The sequence below is a fragment of the Rhea americana genome, unplaced genomic scaffold (genome assembly GCF_003343005.1).
Source record: "Rhea americana isolate MKP2758 unplaced genomic scaffold, rheAme1 scaffold_678, whole genome shotgun sequence".
NCBI classification, from domain to species: Eukaryota; Metazoa; Chordata; class Aves; order Rheiformes; family Rheidae; genus Rhea; species Rhea americana.
In genome coordinates this window covers 26,018-43,055 of record NW_028186843.1, presented here as the reverse complement: position 1 = coordinate 43,055, position 17,038 = coordinate 26,018, and the positions used below count along the sequence as shown (strand labels likewise).

Genomic DNA, 17,038 nt, shown 5'->3' with positions numbered 1-17,038 from the left:
CCGAGGCACAGGGATGGTCCTGAGCTGCAGCCAGCGCTGCACCAAGGTACCAGGGGGCTGCCGGGGCGGATGCTGCCGGGGCGCGGGGGGCTCCGGGCTTTGGCTCTCCGGGAGCGCCAGCAGCTCTTTGCAGCCGGCGGCGCAGCGCGGTGCAGTCGGGGTGCCGAGGCGGCGCTCCCCGCCGCAGGAAACTGTCCTGGCTGGACGGGCTCTGCCCTCGTGCCCACGGGGACGGTGGGTGCCCGGTGGGCGAGATRCAGCCGGGGTCCTCGTGCCACCTGTGGTGCCTCTTCCCCGGGCGGTTTTCCCTCGAGGGCCGCTGCCAGCAAACCCAGGCTGGCTTCTCCGTGTGCCCTGGGCCTGCCGGCTCATCGCCGTAGCGGCGCCAGGAGTCGTCCTTCRGGCACCAACACCCCTGCCCCTGGGGCGCCCGCATCCCTGCACCCTCCCTGGGCATCCCCGGCTTCAGGGCTGCATCCCGGAGGTGCCAGCGTGCCTTCTCCAGGCCGTGTCTGGGAGCACAGGGAGGGGCTGTTAGGAGACCTCTGGCCCAGTGCAAACAGCCCATCCTGGAGCTCGTGGGATTTATTGTCATGCCTGGGGCTCAGGCGTTTCCAGCTGCTCTGCCTGCGCCCATGGGTGCCCGGCCCCACCTACCCCTCGGCGCTGCCTGCATGGCAGCGGGCGCCRGGCTGGAGCAGCCTCCCTTCTGGGGCTGGGAAGTGGCTTTGGGGGCCGAAGGATGGATGGGGGCGAAGGGGCAGGATCATCACGGGCCAGCCGCGGGGCAGCCGCCGGCGAGGCCGAGCGGGCAGCTCGCGCCGTGGGGCCCTTTGCAGGCTCCCGGGTTTGCAGGATGGGAGCCTCGGGCCGGGGTCCCCCCGCGGCAGCCGCCTCCTCGGGAGGAGCCGGGGAGCAGGTAACGGGGCTGGGGGGCCACAGCCGGTGCGCCCAGGCAAAGGGGCAGCCCGCAGGCAAAGCGGGGCTCGCTCCGGCGAGGGGGGAGCCTTCAGCCTCCGCGGTCGTCGCCGGCGCGGGGGGATCCGCGTGGTCCCTTCCCCTTCGGAGAGCACCAGCCCCAGCTGAGCCCCGCTGCCCCCCTCTCTTGCAGAAAATGTCCCCGCGGTGCTGCAGGCTGGAGGTGTGGGGCCTGGGCGCCGTGGGGCTGCTGGGGCTCTGCTACCTCCTGTACAGCGACCAACGGCTTTGGCTGAGCGCGGCCGCCGGCCCCGAGCCCAGCCCCAGTGCCGCCCCCGGCCTGCCGGCGCCCTCGGCCGAGCCCCCCGCCCCCTGCGCCGCCGACCCCTCGGTGCACAACGTCTCCGGCTTCGCCACCCTGCCCGGCCACGTGCAGGACTTCCTGCGCTACAAGCACTGCCGCGCTTTCCCCCCGCTGCTCGACGTGCCGGGCAAGTGCGGCGGGCCGGCGCGGTCCCCCGGCGTCTTCCTCCTCCTGGCCATCAAGTCCTCGCCGGGGAACTACGCGCGCCGGGAGGTGATCCGCAAGACGTGGGGGCAGGAGCGGAGGGTGGCGGGGGTCCACGTCCGCCGCGTCTTCCTCTGCGGAGTGGTGCCCGGCGGCGCCGAGGCGCCCAAGCTGAACCGGCTGCTGCGGCTGGAGCAGCGGGAGCACGGCGACGTCCTGCAGTGGGATTTCTGGGACACCTTCTTCAACCTGACGCTGAAGCAGGTGCTCTTCCACGCCTGGCTGGAGGAGAGCTGCCCCGGCGTCCGCTTCGTCTTCAACGGCGACGACGACGTCTTCGTCAACACGGACAACGTGGTCCGCTTCGCGCTGGGCGCCCGGGGCGCCGAGGACGGGCACCTCTACGTGGGCCACCTCATCGCCAACGTGGGCCCCATCCGCAGCAAGAGCAGCAAGTACTACGTGCCCCCGCAGGTGACGGCCTCGGAGCGGTACCCGCCCTACTGCGGGGGYGGCGGCGTGCTCATGTCCGGCTTCACCGCCCGCACCATCTACCAGCAGTCGCGGCACGTCGAGCTCTTCCCCATCGACGACGTCTACCTGGGCATGTGCCTGGAGAAGGCAGGGCTGGCCCCGGCTTCGCACGCCGGCATCCGGACCCTGGGCATCCATGTGCCCGCCCCGGCCGAGCCCTTCGACCCCTGCTACTACCGGGAGCTGCTGCTCGTGCACCGCTTCGTGCCCTACGAGGTGGCGCTGATGTGGCACGCCGTCCGCGAGCCCCGGCTGCGCTGCGGCAGGCACGTGGGCATCTACCCGAGCACCTGAGCCCTGGGCTCTGCCCTCCCGCYGCGCGGCGAGCCCGGCGCCAGAATAAACGAGTGTGTCGTAGACGAGCGAGCGTGGTCCCGTGCCTTCCTGGGGGGGGGGGGAGCAGGGGATGCAGCCGCCCCCCGGCACCGGCGCTGCCAGGCCGGAGGAGAGCCCGCGTGTCCCTTTGCGCTTTTATTCGGAGCGTAGCTGCCTGCTCCGTGGGGTGAGCGAAGCCCCCGGCAGGCTCCCTGCACGCAGCCCCCTCCCCACGCACCTGGCCCCGCGGACCCCCCGGGAATCCTCCGGCACGCGGCAGGGCCGGGCTGCGCAGCGAGGTTGGCGATGAAGCTCGCTGGCGGCGGCCCGGGTCCCCCGGAACAGGGAACGTGCCGGCCGGGATGCTCGGGGCTGCACATAAGCAGCGGGATGAAGGGCACCCGCTGGAGCCCCCTCCGTGGGCAATCCCGCAGCGAGCGCCGGCGCCGTGGGACCCCCGTGCTCGGCTGCGCCCCCGCAGCCCCAACCCGCTCGCTTGCAGCCCGGCGGGACCTGCCGCCCCCCTGCTTAGCCGGCCCCAGCACCGAAGGGATTCGCCTGTGGCTAGCGGGAGGGTCGAGCTCACGCTGCAGCGTTTCCTCCAGCGGGGAGACGCGCGCGCGTGGGGCTCCTCTCCCCCTCTCTCGCTCTCRTCTTTGTCCTGCTGACAAATTCCACCCGTGTTTAATAGGAATTGGCCGAGCCCAGCTGTGGCTGCAGCAGCACCGGGTGGGAAGGGCAGGCTCCCAGCTAAAGCGCAGGCGGCGGAGCCGCAGGAGGCAGGGCGGCACCCGCGTGCCCACCGCGCGCTGCGGTGCCCCGTCCCGCGGCCGCCCGGGGCTATTAAAGCATGTTGGAGCTTGGCTGTGTCCGTGCATCCGTCTGTCAGCGCCTCGTGCCGGGGAGGGAGACACCCGGCCTCGCTGCAGCCCCTCGCCTGCTACCCACGCGCCTTGCTGCGGCCGTCGCGCAGCGCCTCGATCTTGGGTGCCAGCTCGCTGAACGTGGGTCGGGCGCTGGGGGTGAAGGCCCAGCAGCTCAGCATCAGCGCGTAGACCTGGGGGTGGTGGGGGGGTGTGAGCGGGCAGCGGGGCGGCACCCCGGGTGCACCGCTGCCCCGGCGAGGGGAGCTCACCTCCATGGGGCAGCCCGCCGGCGCCGGGAGACGCCGGTTGTCCTTCAGGAGCTCCAGCAAGTTGCAGATGATCTGCGCCGTCTTCTCGGTGCCCATCATGCGGAGGAACTCCTGCGKGCGCGAGGACCGGCCGTGAGGTCAGGGCGGCCGGGGGCCAGCTGGGGCCAGCATCCCCCCAGCCAGGGCTACCATTCGGGGCAGAGCTGCCCAGTCCCCGCAGCTGAACGGTGACGGATGGATGGAGCCAGGAGAGTCCAGGGCCTCGGGGGAGCCTCAGCCCCACTGGGGCTTCACCCGGCCCACGCACCGCTGTGGGCAAGCAGAGCAGCCTGCACCAAAGGTAATGGGGGGCAGCAGGACCCCCAAATCCAGGGCTTGGGGGGGGGGGTCTCACCTCAGAGGGGCTCTTGCTCTTGTTGCTGTAGGTGAAGAGCTCATAGAGGAGGACCCCGAAGCTCCAGACGTCGGACGCCCGGGAGAAGACGTTGTCAGCTAGGGACTCGGGTGCATACCTGCCGGCAGGAGGGTGCTGAGCGCTGAGCCYGGCTGGGCCACGGTGCCATGCTGTCCCCAGGGCCGTGCTTGTCCTTACCAGAAGATGGGGCTCTGGCCAGGCTCTTGCACCACGTAATAGTCCTTGTCCTGCGGCAGCAGCTTGGCCAGGCCGAAGTCCCCGATCTTCACGTGGGTCTCGCTCTCCACCAGGATGTTCCTGTTGGCCAAGTCGCGGTGCACGCAGCGCTGCGCCCCCAGGTACTCCATGCCCTGCACGGGAGGCACTGGGCTTGCTGGKGTCTGCACCTGGAGCTGGGCCAGCTGGGGCCACTCGCTGGCCACAGGCATATTCCCAGCTCAGCTGCAAACCCCTRGGTGAGTCGTGGTGGTCACCTCCAGGAGAGCAGGTCCCTGTTCCCCTGCCAGTGTGGGGCAGATGGCATGTGCCCCTGCAGTCCCACCTTGCAGATCTGCCAGGCGTAGAGGAGCAGCGTCCTGTGGTCCAGGCGGTGCTGGTTCTTCTGCAGATAGTCCCGCAGGCACCCCTTGGGCAGGTACTCCATCACGAGCCGGAGGCCGCGGCGCCCTGGGGGCATGCACATCCGTCACGGATGCTCCCTTTGGCCAYGGTCTGGCTGAGGATCTGGGCAGCACTGCTGTACGACAGCTCTGGAGCTGGCTGTGCCATGCGGGGGCCTCCCAGGAGGTTCCCAAGCAAGGTGCTGAGCACCAGAGCCATCCTGCCCTATGGCACCCCATGCCATGGCACCCCATGCCGCGCTCACCCCGGCTGTAGCAGACGCCRCGGTACTTGACGATGAAGTCGTGCTGCAGCGAGTGCAGGATCTGGATCTCCCTCTCGAAGTTCTGCAGCTCCTTGGCCGAGTCCTGCTGCAGCTTCTTCACAGCCACCAGCTCACCAGTGCTGTCACCCAGTGGGTCGTAGCGGCACAGCTCCACGCTCCCAAAGTTGCCCTGGCCGGGGAGGGCCAGGCAGGTGGTCAGGGGGTGCAGGCTGCCRGAAACACCCCCTGCATCCCCGTGCCTGGGGCAGGAATGTCTCTGCCGTCGATGCCATGTGTAGGCGAGGCAGCAGGTACAAGCCAAGCATTTTGAGCAGCCCCAGCCTTGCAGGGCAGAGCAGCCCCCCTCCCAGGCAGGGGGTATTTCATGCCCCCAAGCCCAACGTAGGAGGGGATGTGCAAGAAACTCATCCGCCAAGCCTTGCCCGGCCTGCACACGGGTGTGCACGAGGGGGCTCCCTGCAGCACGCTCAGCCCCAGCCAGGTTCGCTGAGCCCTGGGGATGCCTGGCAGGACTGCGAGGCTGTGCAGCCGCTCCCCAGTGCAGCCGGGCACCCCCAGACCCCAAGCACACCGGGCCCCCTCTGCTGCAGCCCTCACCTTGCCCAGCAGCGAGATGTACTTGAGGTGGCGCTCCTCGAAGAGCGTGGGGTCGTGGTGCATGGCGACATGCTCGTACCCCCAGAAGCTGTCCCGGTGCGTCACGTCGCTGGGGGACAGGTCCAAGAGGAGCTCGTAATCTGGAGGAGGCAGGCGATGAGGGCGGCATGGACCCGGGGTGGCCAGGACCCCACCGTCACCGCTGGTTGCCCGGGGCTCACCGGAGGTGATGAGGCTGTTGAGGTCGCGGATGATGGCGCGGAAACAGGGCCGGCCCCAGGGCTGGTAGTTCATGCACTGCGTGATGAGCGTGGCCAGCTCGGTCCACTTGGGCACGGGGAGCTGGAGGCTGCTCTGGTAGAAATGCAGCTTCTGCAGGCGCAGGAGAGGGTGCTTGAGCCATGCTGCAGGGTGCCCAGCCCCGGCTCTTCTCACCAGGCCCGGGGAAGCTGCGTGAACTCCTCACCCTGAGCATCACCCAAACACTATGGGATGTGAGGCTTGAGATGAGGTTTGGAGGGGATTTACTGCTTCTCTCCCCTGTTGCCTCCACCCTGCATGGGGGCTGGTAAGGGACGGGGCAGCCGATGGCATGGGGCAGCCGATGGCATGGGGCAGCCTCACCTTCTGCGGCTCCAGCAGGCTCATGGGCATGTTGCCACCACTGAAGATCTCCCAGAGGGTCGCCCCAAAGCTCCACTTGTCGGCCGGGAGCGCCAGGTTCTTGGGGTCGCTGATGCACTCGGGGGCCACCCAGGGGATGCGGTCCACAAGCACTGGGGAGAGTGGGATCGTCCTGTTCAGCACTCACTGGCTGGGCCCCACTATGCCCCACAAGCCCCGTGCCGGGGACCTGGAGGAGCCTGGTGCCCCSAGCACCGCTGTCCCCGCATCCTGCCTGGGCACTCACTCTCCTTGGCCAGGATGGTGATGCTGACTCCAGGGTCATTGAGCTTGATGAAGGGGGGGCTGCCGCTGGCTACATCCCCCTCCCGTGCCAGCAGCACCTTCTTAGCRGAGACATTGCCATGGGTGATTTTCTTGTCCTCCTGGGGAGGGGAGAGGGACCGTCACTGCAGCCCTGGCCTGGTCCCCAGCCTCTGCTGCGGGAATGCGATAGGGCAGGCCCCACACATGGGACTCTAGGTGGGATAAACTGCCCTGATGCTCAGCCCAGGCTCTGCCTCAGGTCTGCTGAGCTGAGGATGCGACAGGATGTGGATGCATGGGAGCTGTGGGACATGGATCACAGAATCACAGAATGGGTAAGGTTGGAAGGGACCTCTGGAGATCATCTAGTCCAGCCCCCTCAAGCAGGGTCACCTAGAGCATGTTAGACAGGGTTGCATCCAGGCGGGTTTTGATATCTCCAGAGAAGGAGACTCCACAGCCTCTCTGGGCAACCTGTTCCAGTGCTAACGGATGCATGGCAGCCATGGGATACATATGCACGGGCGCTGCAGGGTGGCACTTGGAGGAGCTGCAGGACAAGGTTGTGGAATGCTGATGTGCAGGAGTCACAGGACACAGATGTGTGGAAGCCACAGGGTGTGTTGACTGTGCGATGCTGATGTGCTGGAGCTGTGCTAGTGGGTGACTCACCAGGTAGTTGAGGGCATACGCCAGCTGCTTGGCCACCTGCAGCTTCCAGCTCATCGTCACCTTGCCCTCCCCTTGATTCTTCTTCAGGTAGAGGTCCAGGGGACCGTACCTGACGTACTCCTGCACCATGATACCTGCAGGTGAACAGGGTGGGCAGGCCTCCATGTGCATGTCCTGGTGGGGAGCGTGGCATGGTCTTGCAGAGCTTGGGGGATGGTACTCACTGTCCTTCCCAAGGCTGACCCCATGCAGCAGGATGAGGTGCTTGTGGGAGATCTGACTCATGATACTGGCGGCCTCCAGGAAGGACTGGGATGTGGAGAAGCTGTGTCAGGCTGAGCTGAGGCTGTGGGGAGGACCCTGGCAGCACCTGGTGCAGGGCATCGCAGGGGATGCTTGGGGGGCTGCAGCATGGGCCGGGGGCTGCCTCACCTCGGAGCAGTTTTGGTGGCTGCTGTCCATGACCTTGAGCACCACCTCAGTCTGGTAGTACTCATCCTCCTTCTGGTCCCGCCTGATGCCCTTATAGATCCGAGTGAAGGAGCCCTGGCCCAGGCTCTCACCCTGCCACAACAGCAAGGACGCTAGGGGTGAAGGGTCCCTCCCCGTCGCACCCTGTCCCGCCAGCTCCCTGTTCCGCTGCCCCATACCAGTGTGAGGCTCTCAGGGTTGATCTTGTGGAACATCATCTGGGTGAGGCTGCGGCGCGGGGCTGAGGGTGAGGCGGGCAGCTGGGGGCAGCCGCTCCGCACGATCAGCAGGTTGGACTTCTCTGGGGCAGGAGMGCGGCAGTGAGGGGCTGGGTATCGTGCCAGGACATGCCAGCCGCAGCTGGACGTGACACCAGCAGCAGGAGCAGGCAGTGTGATGTCACACAGCTCACTCTGTGACATCACACACTCCACTTTGATGTCGCATAGCCTGCTCTATGAYGTCACACAACACAGCCCACTGTACTGTTACATAGCCTCCTCCATGACATCACACAGCACACWGTGATGTCACCTATCCCTCCGTAATGTCATACAGCCCACTCTATGACATCACACAACCTGCTCTGTGGAGTCACACAGCCTGCTGTGACATCACACAGCCCACTGTGATGTCATATAGCTCACTGTGACATCACACAGCCCACTCTACAACATCACACAACCTGCTCCATGACATCACACAGACCACTGTGACATCACGCAGCCAGCTGCAATGCCACACAGTCCGTCCCACGATGCCATCGTGCGGCGGTGGCACTGCTAGTTTGCCCGGCCCCGGCCCCGGCCCCGGCCCCGGCCCCGGCGGGCGTCACCTTTGGGCTGCGGCGGGCAGCACACGGCCAGGCGCATGCGGGCGCCGTCCGCTTGCAGCTCGCAGCGTCCGTAGGTCTCCAGAAGCTCCCGCAGGCTGCAGAACCGCCGTGCCACCCCCGAGAGGAAGAAGTTGCCATCCTTGTCCCTGTGGATCCGGCAGCGCTTGTAGTCCTGGCTGGAGCGGACCTGAGGGGCCGGGAGCTGGGGTCAGCGGTGGGGGCTCCCCCTTGCCCCTCATGTGGGTGCCCCAGGCAGCCCCCAGTGCACAAGAGAGGGTGTCTGGGAACATCGCTGCTGCCATCCTGGCACTGTGCCAGCAAGCAGCGGGCTCAGCCCTGCATTTCTTTCCTCTCTTTAGAAGCCTCCCGGGGACGCTGGAGGGGATGAGCCCCAGCAGGTGCCCGGTGCCCCCTCGGCACGGGTCTCACCTTGGTGCACACCGTCAGCAGGTAGCTGTCGAAGTCCTGTGGGCTGCGGCGGAGCAGGTACAGCCCAGGGTGGCTCCCTGCCACCTTCAGCTTGTTCACTGCAAACTCGGAGCTGTGAATAGTGGAGATGGGGTCAGCGCCGGGCCGGCCTGGCGAGAGGCCTTCCTTGCACAGCTCCCATCCCGCTGAAGGTGTCGGTGGCTGGCTGAGCCGTGGCAGATCCGAGGGGTCCCRCAAGCCACCTCCGTTGCACATCCCTCCTCTCAGGTCTCCCCAAGCCCAGCAGGCACCCGAGCACCCAGTCTGGTGCTGCCACTATTGAAGTGACTTCCCCGCCTTTGCACCCTGCTGCCTGGGGATTTGGGTGATGCGGGCCACGCCGGCACCCACCTGATGGGCCCATGGCACTGGTTCTCCATGTCCTCCAGGAGCCGGGGGGGAGCCACCTCCTTGCAGAAGTAGTGGTGGGCGTCTGCCGTCAGGCGGTAGTAGCCGTCGATGAGGGCCACGAAGGAGCGGGCTTCCTGCAGCGTGGGGAACTCCACTTCCTGCGCAAGGCGAGGGGTGAGTGGAGCCGGGGTGCTGCCCGGGCTCCCCGCGGCCCCCCGGCCCCYCTGCACTCACCAGCACCCGGTTGTCCGTCTTGGTGAGGGTGACGATGCGGTTCTCCACGGGGTTGCTGTCCCGGCTCGCCTGCTTGATGCTGATGTCAGCGATGTCGGGAAAGTCGCAGAAGTGCTGGCGGCTCTGCGGAGCAAGGGACTGGCGCTGGTCTCTGCGCTGCGCCCCGGCAGCCCCTCACCCCCCCCGCCACGCTCGGCTCCACTCAGCCGAGGCTGCGGGAGCCGGTGGGAGCCTGCGGGAGCCACAGCAGCAGCCCGCACCTTGGCACTGCCGCAGCTCCAGGATACGCCGCTCTCGCCAGCCACATGGATGGTGATGTCGGCGGCGCCGGGCGAGCGCACGCGGAAGCTCTCCTCCGCCCAGCGCYGCTGCAGCCGCTCCAGGTCCAGCAGGTACTTGAGCTTGAGGTAGCGGCTGTCTGTCTGGCAGCCGCTGATCTTGCGCAGGGACTTGTTGAAGCGGCGGCGGATGCGCTTGCGGGTGAGAAAGCTGTGCTGCTGGATCTGGCACCGCAGCCTCTCGGGGATGCACGACTTGTAGCTGCAGGGGACGGCGGCGGGTGAGGCGGCGGAGCGGGGCTGGGTCCCTACCGCGGGGGTCCTGTGCCACCCCCGGCTCACCTGACRCAGCTGAAGGTCTCCTCCAGGCTCTGCTGCTTCTCCTTGGCGATGCGCAGCATGTCCAGCACTGCCAGGCCCAGGCACTCCTCCTGCGTCTGCAGGCTCAGCTCCACCTCCATGCGCCCGCTGATGAAGTCGCTGCGGGACTGGAGATGGGGCGGCTCAGCCGGGCCCTCCTGCCAGCCCTCGCACCCTTCTTGCCCCACGGTCCAAGTGGGCACACGGCAGTCCCTGAGCACGCGTGATCCTCGGTGCATGCAKGAGCACACGCGACCCTTGGTGCATTCATGAGGCTGAGGCTAATGGGAGCATCCAGGGCAGATGCTGCTGAGCCTGCCACTGCCATGGCCCCCGGGGCTGCCGATGCCAGCCCTGCTCGGCCCTGGCCCCAGCTCCGTGCCCTGGCATCCGAGTGAGTCACATCCTCCCTCTGGTTTCCTGCTGGTCCCCAGGTGAGAGCAAAGCTGGCTCTGTCGCTGGGTCAGGCACTGTGCGGGGGTGACGCTGGCCCCCGTCTCAGTGCCCAGGGACACCCCACGCCCAGTGTGGCACGCTGTACCCTCAGCTCCTGAAAAGAGGGTGCTGCAGACCCAGCTGGGTCGCCTGCCTGTCCACCCCAGCTCCCAAACCCAGCAGACAGCTTCAGCTGAGCCAACRTCCCACGGGCATCGTGGCATGGGAAACGCACGGGTGCACCAGGAAAGAGGAGCRTGGCACAGCGCCAGGTGCAGCGAAGGGCGGCACCACGCTGAGGTTAACTGCACACCCGAGAAGCCACATGAGACCTCGCCCTGCAGACCTGCGTGTGCGGSGACGGGGCCGCCAGCCCGGCAGGGCTCACCTGGGCAAAGAGGTAATCGATGACGGGGTAGTCCAGGACAGCGCTGGCCCGGTCATTCATCAGCTGGAACCGGTGTGACTGTCCCAGCCCGCACCAGTTCGGGAAGAAGAACCTGCCGGGGGAGGGCAGCCAGGGCTCGGCTCTGTCCCAGGAGCCCAAATGTGCACAGCCCTTATCAGCCATCAGAGACTCSCCAGGGAGCCGGGCCGGCCAGGCTGGGGCCACGACCAGGACCGGGGCTGGCCGCGCGCCCTGCGGCGGTACCTGATCCGGTACACCACGACCTGGCTGCGGGAGTCGTCCACGGCAAAGAGGTGGTTGGGGGGGAACCAGCACGTGAGATCCTCGGTGGCCAGAGCGAAGAGGGAGTGACAGACGGGCAGCACGCCTGGGGACAGAGCGAGGGCAGTGCCACCGCCGGCGCCGCGGCCCTGGCCAGACCCCGGGACGGGCTGCGTGTCCTYCCCCTCCCGGGTCCTCCGGTCCCGGGGGGGCACCGGCGGTGGACCGAGCTGGGGTCCCTATGGGGCCGTCCCTGCCACGGCGGTGCACTGCCGGGGGACGATGCTCACCGCAGGCCTTGGCCGCCCGGACGCAGAGCTCCTCGGCCGTGTACTCGCCGAAGGTGAAGGTGAGGACGCCGCCGGAGCCGGGGGCGGCGCGCGGGGCCTGCGCGCAGTGGTGCAGGTACACCTGGAGCGTCCCCGTCTCGGTGGAGGAGAGGCTGCAGGAGCGCTCCCCGATCAGCGGGGTGTCCTCGCCCAGCGGGGCCATGGCTGGCACTGTCACACCAGCGAGGGTGCTCAGCGCGGGGGCAGCGCGGTCCCCCGCGGAGGCACCGTCCGTCCGTCCCCCGGCGTCACCCCAGCTCGCGGGGGGAGCCTGGCTGTGCTGCCGGGAAGGGACCCCGCGGTCTCCGCGCGATGCCTGGCTGGGGGGGGGGTCTCTTGCATGGCTGCATTGCCTCTGCCTTGCTGGTGCCCAGAGTCGCCCGTGGGCTCGGCAGGGTTTAACCCTGTCCCCGTGCCCCAGGGGCTCTTGGCAGGAGCTGAGGCATTTGCCTTGCCCATGCACCCTTCCCAGCACCATTCCGCTGGGATCTTTCGTTCCACAGGGTTACAACACYGCAGCAAAGCCCACAGCATCTTTAGGGTTGGGACCAGCCTGTCCTGGGCCTCCCAGTGCTTGTTTTGCAGAAGGGGAAACCGAGGCGCGCAGCAGTTTCCCCGGGCGGACGAGCCGTTCCTCCCCAGCCCTCCCCACCGCCGCTCGCTCCCTGCCAGCCGTGCCCTGTGCTCCGCCAAGCCCCTTGCGCGGCCCAGCCGCCGTGCTACCTGCTGCGGTCCCCGCGGCCTCGCTGGCCCCTGGCGTGCTCCGGCCCCGGGCAGCGGGTCCCAGGCGATGCTGGGGTTTCTGGGCTGCGTAGGAGGCTGCAAGTGAACAAGGGAAGAGTAAAACAAAAAAAAAATCCCCTTGCTGGCTTCCTTCCTGCCCACAGCGTCTCCGAGCTGTCTGGGAACTTCCTGGCAAGGGAGGGGGGTTATGGGGCCCCAGGGCAGAAAGGAGCCACCGAGGGCGAGAACAGCCTGGCCGGGGGGCAACGGGGCGCCAGGGGCTGGCGCTGCCGCCTCCTCGCACCGCGGGAACCGCCGGGGCAGCCGCCCAGCCAGAGCATCCCCGCGGCCCGTCCCCTCCTCTGCGCAGGGCTCGGGGAAGGATGCGCCCCGGGATCCCCCCCGCCAGGGAGAGGGATGGGGACGGGGTGAGGACGGGGTCAGGCCCGTGGCGGTGCCGCGTGCGTGCGGCGCCGGCCCCGTGCCGTGCAGCTCCGCACGGCGCCTGGCGGATGTGGAGAGGCCCCCGCAGCCACCGCTTGCTGTTCTTCCCTTTCTGCTGCATTTCTTCGAAGCGGCGGAGCCGGAGGCGAGGGACGGGGGATGCTGCCCGCCGCCACCCCAGGCACCCGGACGCGGCCACGCTCTCGCCATGGGCAGGGAACCGGCGGAGAGCCCGGAGCTCCCCAAATCGCGGCGCTGGGAGCGAGCCGGGCTGGTGGCCGAAGGGGCCGCTGGGGCAGTGGGAGTGAAGCCGCGCTCCGGCACGTGCCCTCGGTGGTCTCCCCATGCCGGGAGGCACCTCGGCGGGTCGAGGCAGCCCACACCACCCCGGCASGCCGGGGGCTTGTGCCGGCCCCTTGCAGTAACTCCCTGCAGCTGAAATTTGGGCTCCACGGTTCCGGGCACCTGCCTGAGTCGTTCCTGTGTTTGCATGGAGTAGGGGGGAGGCCGGRAGAGCCCGGCTGTGGGGCAGGGGCTGAGCCGGCCTTGGACCCCGGGCAGGGTCCCACACTGTGGCTGGGAAAGGGCAGGAGCCGGCCGGCGCCGGGGCGAGCGGGCAGGAAGGGGTTGGGGGTTTCGCCTCTTTGGGACACCCAGCTGGACGCAGACACCCCCCCCAGCACCCAACATCCCTCCCCGGTGCCCTACGCCTGCCTCTGGTGCCCCGAGCGGCTCCCACCCATGGCCCGGCGCCGAAGGGGTGCGAGGCACGGCCAGCCCCTCGCCGCCGGGCCGGTGGCCTTGCTCTCCCCTCCGGCGCGGCAACACCCCCAAGGACATCGGAGCAGCCTCCTCCTCGCCCGCCGGCGCCGAGCGCCTCCCCGCTGCCCCCCGCTGCCCCGGGGCCGCCGGCTGCCCCTGGCCCGGCCCTGCCTCCCTTTTTYGGGCTGCTCTGCAGAGTCCGGGTCCTCGTCGATGCTCCGGGGAGCTGCCTGCAAAGAACGAGCTCCTTCTGGTACAGACGGGCCGGGGAGGGGGGGTGTTTTGTCCCCTGCCTCCTGCCTAAAGATGGATTTTGCTCGGCCGGTTTTTCTTCTCCCTCCCCCCCGGCAGTGCTTGCCAGGCTTGCAGCCGCTTTCGGGATCGCTCTGTCCGCGGCTGCGCTCCCTCGGGTGCTGGCGCTGCCCCGGGCCGTGGGTGCAGGCAGGCGGTGAGGAGTGTCTGCTCTGCTCCAGAGTGGGCAGGACCGCGCATTTCATGCGTGCCTGAAAACGGGAGGTATTTGGGGTGCTTTCCTTGCCGAGGAAGGTCTGTCCCCTTTGCAGCTCCTGCCTTGCTCTGCAGCCCCGTGCTGCGTGCAGCTGGCCGATGCTCTCCGCCGTGCGCTGAAGGTCGCTTGATAATTGCACAAACTTTTCTTTTGCTCCAGTTTTGCTGCCGCCGAGTGTCTGCGTGGCTCCAGCCATCCCCGTCGCCGGCAGCGCGGCCGCGGGGTCCGTCCGCCCGCAGGCGCGTGCTCCCGCGCCCGCTGCTGCCGCCACGCTGGCCGCGGCGGGGAGCCTGGACGTGTGGGTGCCGGAGACGCGGACCTTCAGCCTCGCGGACTACGGCGTCTTCGGGCTGATGCTGCTGGTCTCCACGGGCATCGGGCTCTTCCAAGCCCTCTCCCGGGGCGGCCAGAAGACCTCAGACGACTTCTTCATGGGGGGCCGGGAGATGTCGGCGCTGCCGGTGGGGCTGTCGCTCTCGGCCAGCTTCATGTCGGCGGTGCAGGTGCTGGGGGTGCCGGCCGAGGCGTACCGCTACGGCGCCAAGTTCCTCTGGATGTGCCTGGGGCAGCTGCTCAGCACCCTCCTCACCGCCCTGCTCTTCCTGCCCGTCTTCCACCGCCTGGGGCTCACCAGCACCTACGAGGTGGGTGCGCGGGCGCGGCGGCCCCGCGCAGCCCGGGCGGGCGCGGAGCGAGCGGCGCCGCCGGCCCGGCGCCCGCCCTCCACGCCGGCCCTCTCCTCCTCCCCAGTACCTGGAGCGGCGCTTCAGCAGGAGCGTCCGGCTGTGCGGCACCGGGCAGTACGTGGCGGCCACGGTGCGTAGCCGCGGGCGGCTCGCTCCCGGCCGCGCGCCGCGTTTCCCTTGGCCCCGGAGGAAACGCGTGTGCTTTCGTGCTCGCGTTCGCTGCGGTTCCTCGTTCAAAACAAATAACGGCGCGAAGGGGCCTCGCCGGGATGCTGTTTTCAATGAAAACCCGAGTGTTTTCCATGCGCTCGGACGCTGTGTTTGGACGCGACGTGGGAGCCGCGGCACGTTGGCCCCGGTCCCGGCGGGGCCCGCCCCGATCCCCGTCGACCCGGCTCCTACGGTCCGCGCCCGCTCCGGCCCTGACCCTCCTTCTCCCGCAGATGCTCTACACCGGGATCGTCATCTACGCCCCCGCGCTGATCCTCAACCAGGGTACGGCGGCGCCCCGCTCCCCGGCGCGTCCCGCGGACGCTCCCCATCGCCGCCGGCGGAGCCCGTTTTTTCCCCCAAACTTTGTCCGAGCTCTGGAGCTCTCTGCTCAGCACCTCGGTTTCTCCTTTAGTGACCGGCCTGGACATCTGGGCCTCGCTGCTCTCCACGGGAGCCGTCTGCACCTTCTACACCACCATAGTGAGCAGGGCAGCGGGCGGCGGCGGGCGGCGCGCGGGACGTGCCCCGGCACTCACGCGCGGCCCCGTCTCCCGCAGGGCGGGATGAAGGCCGTCGTCTGGACCGACGTCTTCCAGGTCTTCGTGATRCTCGCCGGCTTCGTCGCCGTCATCGTCCGGGGGATGCTGCTGGCCGGGGGCCCCGCCAGCGTCCTGGCCATCGCCACCAACGGCTCCAGGGTTAACCTTGGCGAGTGAGTCCCGGCACCCTGGTGCGCGCTGCACAGCCGGCTCTGCTCCCCGTGCCGGGGAGGAGCTGCAGAGCGGCCGGAGCAGGACCGTGTTCCCGAGCCCACGCCGGCCCCGTCCTGGAGCTGCCGGCCGCGGGAGCCGGGAGCCGGCGTGGCCGTGCCTGCGGTGCCGGCCCAGGCTCACCCCCCGCCCYGGCCGCGTGCCGCTCCGCCAGCTTCGACCCGGACCCGCGGAGCCGGTACACCTTCTGGACCTTCCTGCTGGGCGGCACGCTGCTCTGGCTCTCCATGTACGGCGTGAACCAGGCCCAGGTCCAGCGCTACGTGGCCTGCAGGAGCGAGAGGGAGGCGAGGATGTGAGTCTGCAGGGCCCCGTGGCTCACCCGCCCGGGCGCCACCGCGCAGCGGACCCGGGGAGGGGGGCTGCCCTGGGCCGGGAGAGCGCTGCCGGCCTGGCCCCCGCGGGCACCCCAGCCCCACGGGGCTTCCCCCGAGAACCCTGCACAGACCCTGCAGCCCTGCACGAACCTTTGTAATCTCTGCATGGACCCTGTACACTGCATGGGCCCAGCACCCTCCGCATGGACCCAGCACCCCTGCGTGGGCCCTGCACCCTGCATGAACTCAGCACCCCTGCACAGACTCCGCATGGATCCTACAACCTTTGCATGGATCCTGCACCCCTGCATGGCCCCTGTAATCCGTGCATGGACCCTGCACCCCTGCATGGACCCTGCACCCCTGCACGGCCTCTGTAATCCTTGCATGGACCCTGCACCCCTGCATGGCCCCTGTAATCCTTGCATAGATCCTGCACCCCTGCACGGCCCCTGTAATCCGTGCATGGACCCTGCACCCCTGCACGGCCCCTGTAATCCGTGCATGGACCCTATATCCTCTGCACGGCCCCTGCAGCGCTGCTCAGAACCCAGCTCCCCAGCGCAGACGTGCATCCCTCACCAGCACCTACGCAGCAGGATGCGTGCCGTGCCGGGGAGGCAATGGGTGAAGTGGCCGGGGCTGGGCACTGTCGCCCAAGGCCACCAGGCCAGGCTCTTCCCCRCGCACGGGCAGGGTTGGCGCGGCGCCCCGTGCCCGGGCGCCGTGCCGGCTCAGCCGGGCTGCAGCCTCGCCTGTGCTTGCAGCGCACTGCTGGTGAATCAAGTGGGGCTCTTCGTCATCGTCTCCAGCGCGGTGGCCTGTGGCGTTGTGATGTTTGCGCTCTACAAGGACTGCGACCCCCTCCTCGCCGGCTACATCTCGGCCCCGGACCAGGTACCGGCCCCCGCCGCCGGCAGCTGGGACCTGCCCTCTCGAGCGGCAGAGTGAGGGCAGCGGGGCAGGAGGTGGAACGGAGAGGCAGGACACCTGGGTCCTGCTCTCAGCACCGGCGCAGGGGGTCTGGGCTCCCCCRGGGAGGGCAGGGGGGCCCCGAGCCYGGGCAGGGGTCMTGCCTTCGCCCCCTGAYGCAGCCGTCTCCCCCCTCAGTACATGCCTTACCTGGTCCTCGACATCTTCGAGACGTACCCGGGGGTGCCGGGGCTGTTCCTGGCCTGCGCATACAGCGGGACCCTCAGGTGAGGCCGGGGCTCTGCCCCACGGCCCCCTGTGGCGGCGGCGGGGCCCCCGGGGAAGGGGTGGCCGGCCCCCCC

The 17,038-nt window shown here is 68.8% G+C and overlaps 4 protein-coding genes across 4 annotated transcripts in view; 3 read left to right on the top strand and 1 right to left on the bottom strand.

Moving 5' to 3' along the window:
- Positions 1 to 1,027: 1,027 nt before the first annotated feature.
- The window catches only part of CCDC124 (coiled-coil domain containing 124), a 33,293-nt gene continuing 17,282 nt past the window's right edge, over positions 1,028 to 17,038 (top strand). Inside the window, exon 1 of the mRNA XM_085321017.1 lies at positions 1,028 to 1,047. The gene's annotated coding sequence lies outside the window, so the exon portion shown is untranslated. The remainder of the gene's footprint in view (positions 1,048 to 17,038) is intronic.
- B3GNT3 (UDP-GlcNAc:betaGal beta-1,3-N-acetylglucosaminyltransferase 3) lies at positions 1,115 to 2,254 on the top strand. Its single transcript, XM_085321019.1, has one exon. It carries the CDS (start codon positions 1,115 to 1,117, stop codon positions 2,252 to 2,254), a length of 1,140 nt encoding a protein of 379 aa, XP_085177145.1.
- Positions 2,943 to 12,275, bottom strand: JAK3 (Janus kinase 3). Its single transcript, XM_085321020.1, has 24 exons — positions 12,065 to 12,275; positions 11,303 to 11,512; positions 10,995 to 11,118; positions 10,731 to 10,842; positions 9,890 to 10,035; positions 9,530 to 9,809; positions 9,270 to 9,392; positions 9,036 to 9,193; positions 8,646 to 8,757; positions 8,217 to 8,403; positions 7,561 to 7,682; positions 7,343 to 7,474; positions 7,135 to 7,219; positions 6,911 to 7,044; positions 6,219 to 6,357; positions 5,933 to 6,084; positions 5,530 to 5,680; positions 5,309 to 5,448; positions 4,691 to 4,880; positions 4,367 to 4,491; positions 4,003 to 4,175; positions 3,805 to 3,922; positions 3,411 to 3,521; positions 2,943 to 3,332 (listed from the first exon to the last, which is right to left on the bottom strand). The coding sequence occupies exons 2-24, from the start codon at positions 11,502 to 11,504 to the stop codon at positions 3,216 to 3,218; spliced, it is 3,333 nt and encodes a 1,110-aa protein (XP_085177146.1). The 5' UTR covers positions 11,505 to 11,512; positions 12,065 to 12,275; the 3' UTR covers positions 2,943 to 3,215.
- Positions 12,717 to 17,038, top strand: part of SLC5A5 (solute carrier family 5 member 5) — a 7,089-nt gene continuing 2,767 nt past the window's right edge. Inside the window, exons 1-9 of the mRNA XM_085321022.1 lie at positions 12,717 to 12,828; positions 13,938 to 14,422; positions 14,529 to 14,594; positions 14,908 to 14,959; positions 15,090 to 15,157; positions 15,235 to 15,389; positions 15,602 to 15,742; positions 16,532 to 16,661; positions 16,875 to 16,963. Of these exons, the coding sequence (XP_085177148.1) occupies positions 12,717 to 12,828; positions 13,938 to 14,422; positions 14,529 to 14,594; positions 14,908 to 14,959; positions 15,090 to 15,157; positions 15,235 to 15,389; positions 15,602 to 15,742; positions 16,532 to 16,661; positions 16,875 to 16,963 (1,298 nt within the window). The remainder of the gene's footprint in view (positions 12,829 to 13,937; positions 14,423 to 14,528; positions 14,595 to 14,907; positions 14,960 to 15,089; positions 15,158 to 15,234; positions 15,390 to 15,601; positions 15,743 to 16,531; positions 16,662 to 16,874; positions 16,964 to 17,038) is intronic.